General features: G+C 33.1%; 1 protein-coding gene across 1 annotated transcript; it reads left to right on the top strand.

Moving 5' to 3' along the window:
• The first annotated feature begins 1,686 nt into the window (after nucleotides 1–1,686).
• Nucleotides 1,687–2,436, top strand: LOC121767676 (norbelladine synthase-like). Its single transcript, XM_042164004.1, has 2 exons — nucleotides 1,687–1,933; nucleotides 2,014–2,436. Exons 1-2 carry the CDS (start codon nucleotides 1,750–1,752, stop codon nucleotides 2,310–2,312), a joined length of 483 nt encoding a protein of 160 aa, XP_042019938.1. The 5' UTR covers nucleotides 1,687–1,749; the 3' UTR covers nucleotides 2,313–2,436.
• The last annotated feature ends 6,082 nt before the right edge of the window (nucleotides 2,437–8,518 follow it).

The following is an 8,518-nucleotide window of genomic DNA, read 5'->3' as shown; positions in this document are numbered from 1 at the left end:
TCACTTCATTTTTCACGTCCTTTAAATGATCATTTAATACCGGAAACACTAAATTCAATTTAATTAGTCCCTATATTTGTGTAGAGATTATAAGAATTATACTGCTAATTGATTTACTTTATTTTACTCTAAATTCAGTGTTAGGAAAATTAGTTGGGTAGGTGGAGGAATGTGAAGTTAAGTCGGATTAACTTGTCATTACTCCCTATTGATGTATTGCATATATAACTAATCGATTTGAATCCTTATTATGGTACCACTTGCATCTAATACTTTGTCAATTTTGATTTATAATATAACTAAATGCACGGTTCCTAGAGAGAGAAATTGCACCGAATTTTCAACAAATTCAACATTTATTTATTGAACAATAGAATGGCATACTTAATTTGATTTCATTTTATTTAACCCCTTTTTTTATAGTGATGATCCCATCTTAGTCTGATAATTTCAATAAATTGTGTAATTAATTATAGAATGGCTGCAAATATCTGCAGTTGCTACCACGTAACATGCATGTTAAAAATTTGTACAAGAAGTTATGTACTTAGCCATGTATGATAATAATAATAATATTATCATAATTTATATACTTTTTTATTCTAGGTGGGTTAGATAGACCACGAGGAATTCAAAGATATTAGATAAAAATAATAAATTCCTGGGCCGACTAATAAACATAAATTTCCTAGCCCGTTTGTCCATTATTCTAGGTGGGTTAGGTAGACCACAAGGAATTCATGATATTGGACATAAATAATAAATTCATGGGCTGACTAATAAACATAAATTTCCTAGCCTGTTTGTCCATACTATATTTTTTTGTAAGTTATATTTAGTTATATTATAATTCAAAATTGTCAAAGTATTAGATGCAAGTGGTACCATGATAAAGATTCGAATCGATTAGATATATATACATCACATCAATGAGGAGTAATGACAAATTAATCCGACCTAACTTCACATTCCTCCACCTACCCGACTAATTTTCCTAATATTGAATTTAGAGTAAAACAAAGTAAATCAATTAGTAGTACAATTCTTATAATCTCAACACAAATATAGGGAGTAATTAAATTGAATTTAGTGTTTCTGGTATTAAATGATCATTTGAAGGACATGAAAAATGAAGTTAGGCATATCAGTTATTTATCACTTTTCACCTGTCCAAAAACCGCATGCGACACGCGGCTCAGCATAGCCGCTTCCAGCTCCTTCCCCAGCGGCGCCGCCCCCGGCATAACCATCCTAATCGAGCTCAGGTCGAAGTTATCCACCAGATTACTAGTGACATAGATATTTCATATTTTTATTAGTGTGATGGTTGAATTTGTCGCATAATTATTTCACCTATGAAAATATATCAATTATGTCTTGAACTAGTCTTTTCAAGTGATGTTTAAAAGCTAATAAAGATGATTTTTATATTTCTACGGCCGAGGGCTATATTTGTAAATTCTATGTTATTTAAGATTGAAATAGTGTTGCACATATTATTATCACTGAATTTTTCATGATAATAAAGCAGTCATTTTCAGCCTTAATTCAACGGGCCCTTGCCCATTAAACGAGTCACACAGAAAATTTAACCAACAAATCAAACACTATATTGGGCCGTTAAATGCACTATGAATGCCCCTATTTACCAATTCAACCACGCCCTTATTTTATAAATAATAACACTCTCAATCTCAACTTCTCTCTGTAGTGCATAGACATCACATCCGCCACAACCGGAAATTGAAGATGTACGGAACAATGTCCGCTGAGATGACGGTTGATGTACCGGCAACTGAAGCGTGGAAGCTCTACGGCACTCTACAGCTCCCCAAAGTGGCGGAGGAAGCCAACTCCGACTTTATCAGCCGGGTCGACGTCGTCCAAGGGGACGGCGGCGCCGGAACCATTCTCGAGGTCGTTTTCCGTCCAGGTACCATCCACATTCAGTTCAATCAACTTCCGCTAGATTTATGTAATTATCCTACTTAATTTAATTGATTAATTTAGCAGGGATGGGAGGGGGAATGAAGTCGTTCAAGGAGAAATTCATGGTGGTGGATAACGAGAAGCGTGTGAAGGAGGCAGAGGTTGTGGAAGGTGGATTTCTGGATCTAGGGTTCACGTTGTATCGTATGAGATTCAATGTGATAGAGGTGGAGGGAAACGAGAAGCAGTGTATAACTCGATCTACGATCGAGTACGAGCTCAAAGAAGAAGCTGTAGCGAATGTTGAAATCGCTTCCATTAAACCATTCACTGGCCTCATGCTACTCTGCGCTAAGTATTTGCTCCGCAACAATGACAATTGATCAACTATAGCTGCAACAATGACAATTGATCTACTATTACCTTGGGACTGCGTGTTTTACTTTCATGTTTGCTAAAATAAATTTCTATCCTCCTGCTATATAGAGGTATTTCATTTTCTCTTTTTCCATACTTTTAATAACAACAATCAATATGAATCTACATATTTTATCAACTCATAACTATGAAATCTTGAAAAAGCTGCCACAAGAAAATCCTACTCCTTACGTTAGCTATTAAAAGTCACACTTTATCCGCCACGAGTTTTAAAAAATGTTAATAGAAAGTGAATTGAAAATATTAATGAAATGGGAGTCATACTTTTTGATACGCTCGGTTTTTGCACTATTTTAGGGCCTTTATTTGGTCCATTTTGAGTATCAATGTTGCATTACGTGTCCAATAATTACATATTTTATCTATTTTGGTATTTTGACGTGTTTTGTGAGAAATGTGCAAATTTGAGCCTAAAAAGATAGCTAAAACTCGAAGATGAAAATATGGAGCATTCGACCCAGCGGACCGCTGGCGGCCAACGATTGTTGAACAAATAGCAGTCCGCTTCGAAAAAGTTGTGCTGAAAAGACTAGTTCAAGACATAATTGTAACACTCCAAATCAGGGTTTAGTTGGAAAATTCCTTTCTACACAAATTTGTCAATTTAGGCTGAAATTCTAATAATTTGTGCACAACAATGAATGTTATTTTATATAGAATTGGGGTTACACATGTATCACGTCAGTAAGATTGAGCAAGAAAATAGAATTAAATCAGAAATTATATAGCGTATACAATAGAAGGGAGAAATTGACATTTTGCATAAAAGATGCTATGTATATTTTTATCTCCAAAACTCTTCGAGAGGCACGATTTTTTTAGGTTTGTAAATTTTTTCTACTACAATCAAGACAATTATACATGGAATCATCTAGAAGGAATATGAATGATCAAAATAGTGCCATTTGTCATTTACTATTCGTAATTAATTAAATAATGTGGCTCTTGCTATAAAATCAAATATAGCTACTAGCCTACTATTCACCCACTTTGGAGAATCAACCGATTAGTAATCAAAGGAGGAAGAAGAAGTTGCAATCTATGAAAGTTTCACTTAATTTCTGTTGACGCTTTGAACCAGTCGAACCAACGTATGGTTATCAAGGTAGGGCTCTCTTTTATCCTATTTTCCTTTTATTTGAAACTTATGATAGGTTATGAGGTAAAAATTTTCCGACCTCGTTGGTTGTCAAATAAGGTGTGTGTTACGTTTTGAGTTTATCTATCAATCCTTGTCCGTAGACGTCGGAAACATAAGTTTTTCCATTGAACTAAATTGAGTTGAACCTATGTATGATTTTGGGTATGAACTGACTATCTTAGTGCATTAATCCATGAATCTTAATTGGTCAAATTGTTGTTGAAAATGAATATTATATCTTATTTAGTGACTAAAATAAATTTATTAGTATTTATAATGGTCATTTGATATATTTTGGAAAATTGATTGGAATATTGAAGTGAAAGATGTTTTTTTGAGTAAGGAATTGAATATGGTAATGACTAATAACTAAGTGTGATTATATGAGTGGATTAACCATAGAAATGAGACTAGAATTGATGATTGAAGCATATTCTAACGATTGCAAATAATTGAGATTAAAGAAATTTAGTTGATAAGGTTAATGAGTTTTATTTATAAGATTTGGTAAAAGAAATATGATTTAGAATGACTATCGATGTTAAACTAAATTTGAGGATTTACTAGGTAAGATTAGTAATTATGGAGTATAAAGTAACTAGTGGAAATAGTAACTTAGAATTTGATTAAGGGAATAAAAGACTTGAAACAAACATGGAATGGATAGATAAAATGAGTAGTATATGGAATGCATTTAATTGATCTTGAAATTTATCTGTGATTATTAATATTTTTAAATTAGTATTAAGTTGACCATAAAACTGTGAATAGTAATAGAATATTTGGTGATTTTTTTTATTGGAGGATTTAATTAGGAGTAATTACTTCAATCTATATAAATATATTGTTAGGGTTTGTATATTAGAAATCACCTTTCGAGTGATTGAATACTGTAAAACTCTAATTATTCTTTTCCAAGTAATGCAACAGATTATTTTTGTGGGCTGCGCTCAATTTAAGGTACGCGGTCAGTTCTGAACAAAGAAAAATAATAATTTCATAACCTAGATAGGCCTAGACTACCTATCGTGAAATGTTGCAATGTAAGTCCGATTATTTCTAAGCCTTATTGAAATAAGATGACGTTGGTGTAGTATAGCACTGAATGGATCAAACAGCAAGACGAGTCTTTATGCTATCTACTGAAAGATGAGGTCTTGATAAATAATTTCTTAATCAATGTACGTTGGCATTGAGCATACGATATTGAGTATCTACTACTTTGACTTACCAAAGGTGCGGATTTTTCGTCACCCAACGATCCAGGTATATTGGGTAGTGGTGATCATTATCTAGCGGTGCTAGGATTGCTATTATGTTGAATCGTGCGCGAGGAGAGTCTCGTTTGATAATATCCACAAAAGGAGCTCGAAACGAGGTTTTATTATTCGGAACCTAGCTAGTTGGAGTTTAATTACTCTATGAATAATAAATTAGAGTTTCTTGCTAAGTCCACTCTTGGAGATTAAAAATATGTTAATTAATTAAGCCCATAGCAAACATTAATTAATTAATGGATGTTTCTATTTTAAGAGCGGGAAATGAATTAAACAAATTAAAGGAAACCCGGAATACTTGTAATTTCGGATTTGGAAAGGCAGTGCAATATTACTTCTGTAGTGGTTGCTCGTAATATTCCAATATAAGCTTGAATTAAATTATGGGTTCAATTTAATTAGTAAAAAGCTAATTGGATGAGGCCATGTCCAAATTCTTCCTTAAATACCTGACTGGGCCCAATATGCGACTTAATATAAATAGGAGAATAAAGGAGACAGAAGACAACTTTTTCATTATTGTTTTTACTCAAATTTTCGTCCCCCCTTATCCTAGAGGGAGTCGAAATTTTGCTCTCCTTCCATGAGCAGAATTCTGTCTGTCTTCTTTATTTAAGTCCTAGTATTCTGGTGAGATTTGCCCACACAAATATCAGTTTACAGTCCGGGACACCAGTCAGAAGATCCGAGGTCGAGTACTCAAGATCTTCACGTGGAGAAGAAGCAAGCCATCTTCGATTCTCAAGAGAATCAACGAGGAAATTTGGCTAACTCCGTAGTAAGCATGTTTTAGGAATTATTTGTGCTAAAACATGTTTAAGTTCAAGTTATGAGCATGATACATGTGATAATTACGCGAATAGAATTTATCTAAATAATCTGCTAAGTAGATCAGTTTATGTGGTCCGTTACAAGCGCAACGCTACCGCTGCCAACCCCTTCATATATACCTATATATAATGGGGTGTGCTAGGGTCCTTACGACATCTTAGTGTGAAACACAGCACAAATCACAACCCTTGGATCATTAGATTGGATGATTGTGATTAGTTACATTATCATACTAAAAATCTACATTATTAGCCGAGGTACATTATTAGAATAGAAATTTACATTATTAGACTAAAACTGTACATTTTTAAACAAAATGCTACATTATTAGCCGAGGTACATTATTAGGCTAAAAATCTACATTATTAGATGACACGTGGTATTAATTCTAACCATTAGATCACAAAACCAATGGATTGCATGTGTTTTGTGTTTCACTTATACTTAGCGTTTGGATATGAATACATCCCTATAATGTATATATATATATAAATATATGTATGAGAATGTAAATACAAAATATGGGGTGTTACAACAATTGATCTATGTCAGTAGGTGAAATAATTCTGCGACACGTTCTACCATCACACTAATAAAAATGTGAAACATCTATGTCAATAATAATTCCGTTGGTGGATAACTTCGACCTGAGCAAGATTAGGATGGTTCTGTCAGGGGCGGTGCCGCTGGGGGACGAGCTGGAAGTCGGAGACAGTTTTGGACAGGTGAAAAGTGAAAAATAACTTATATTCCTCACTTCATTTTTCATGTCCTTTAAATGATCATTAATACCGGAAACACTAAATTCAATTTAATTAGTCCCTATATTTGTGTAGAGATTATAAGAATTATACTGATAATTGATTTACTTTATTTGACTCTAAATTCAGTGTTAGGAAAATTAGTTGGGTAGGTGGAGGAATGTGAAGTTAAGTCGGGTTAACTTGTCATTACTCCCTATTGATGTATTGCATATATAACTAATCGATTTGAATCCATATTATGGTACCACTTGCATCTAATACTTTGTCAATTTTGATTTATAATATAACTATATGCACGGTTCCTAGAGAGAGATATTGCACCGAATTTTCAACAAATTCAACATTTATTTATTGAACAATAGAATGGCATACTTAATTTGATTTCATTTTATTTAACCCTTTTTTATAGTGATGCTCCCTTTTTTGTCAGGGTAATTTCAATAAATTGTTTAATTAATTATAGAATGACTGTCAATCTCCGCAGTTGCTACCACGTAACATGCATGTTAAAAATTTGTACACGAAGTTATGTACTTAGCCATGTATAATAATAATAATATTATCATAATTTATATCCTTTTTTATTCTAGGTGGGTTAGATAGACCACGACGAATTCAAAGATATTAGACAAAAATAATAAATTCATGGGCCGAGTAATAAACATAAACTTCCTAGCCCGTTTGTCCATTATTCTAGGTGGGTTAGATAGACCACAGGGAATTCATGTTATTGGAAAAAAATAATAAATTCATGGGCTGACTAATAAACATAAATTTCCTAGCCTGTTTGTCCATACTATATTTTTTCGTAAGTAATATTTAGTTATCCAAAATTGTCAAAGTATTAGATGCAAGTGGTACCATGATAAAGATTCGAATCGATTAGATATATATGCATCACATCAATGAGGAGTAATGACAAATTAATCCGACCTAACTTCACATTCCTCCACCTACCCAACTAATTTTCCTAACACTGAATTTAGAGTAAAACAAAGTAAATCAATTAGTAGTATAATTCTTATAATCTCAACACAAATATAGGGAATAATTAAATTGAATTTAGTGTTTATGGTATTAAATGATCATTTGAAGGACATGAAAAATGAAGTTAGGTATATCAGTTATTTTTTACTTTTCACCAGTCCAAAAACCGCATGCGACACGCGGCTGAGCAGAGCCGCTTCCAGCTCCTTCCCCAGCGGCGCCGCCCCTGGCATAACCATCCTGATCGAGCTTAGGTCGAAGTTATCCACCAGCGGAATTATTAGTAACATAGATGTTTCATATTTTTATTAGTGTGATGGTTGAATTTGTCGCAGAATTATTTCACCTATGAAACATAAATCAATTATGTCTTCAACTAGTCTTTTCAAGTGATGTTTCGAAACTAATAAAGATGATTTTTATATTTCTACGGCCGAGGGCTATATTAGTAAATTCTATGTAATTTAAGATTGAAATAGTGTTGCACATATTATTATCACTGAATTTTTCATGATAATAAAACAGTCATTTTCAGCCATAATTCAACGGGCCATTTCCCATTAAACGAGTCACACAGAAAATTTAACCAACAAATCAAACATAAATCATCTAGGAAGAATATGAATGATCGAAATAGTGATATTTGTCATTCACTATTCATAATTAATTAAATAATGTGGCTCTTGCTATAAAATCAAATATATCTACTAGCCTACTATTCACCCCACTTTGGAGAATCAACCGATTAGTCATCAAAGGAGGAAGAAGAAGTTGCAATCTATGAAAGTTTCACTTAATTTGTGTTGACGCTTTGAACCACTCGAACCAACGAATGGTTATCAAGGTAGGGCTCTCTTTTATCCTATATTTCTTTTATTTGAAACTTATGATAGGTTATGAGGTAAAACTTTTCTGACCTCGTTGGTTGTCAAATAAGGTGTGTGTTACGTTTTGAGTTTATCTATCAATCCTTGTCCGTAGACATCGGAAACATAAGTTTTTCCATTGAACTAAATTGAGTTGAACCTATGTATGATTTTGGGTAGGAACTGACTATCTTAGTGCATTAATCCATGAATCTTAATTGATCAAATTGTTGTTGAAAATGAATAATATATCTTATTTAGTGACTAAAATAAATTTATTAGAAT

This window comes from Salvia splendens, chromosome 15, assembly GCF_004379255.2.
Source record: "Salvia splendens isolate huo1 chromosome 15, SspV2, whole genome shotgun sequence".
Lineage (NCBI taxonomy): Eukaryota > Viridiplantae > Streptophyta > Magnoliopsida > Lamiales > Lamiaceae > Salvia > Salvia splendens.
The sequence above is the reverse complement of the archived record's forward strand: the minus strand, read 5'-3'. Positions and strand labels throughout refer to the sequence as shown.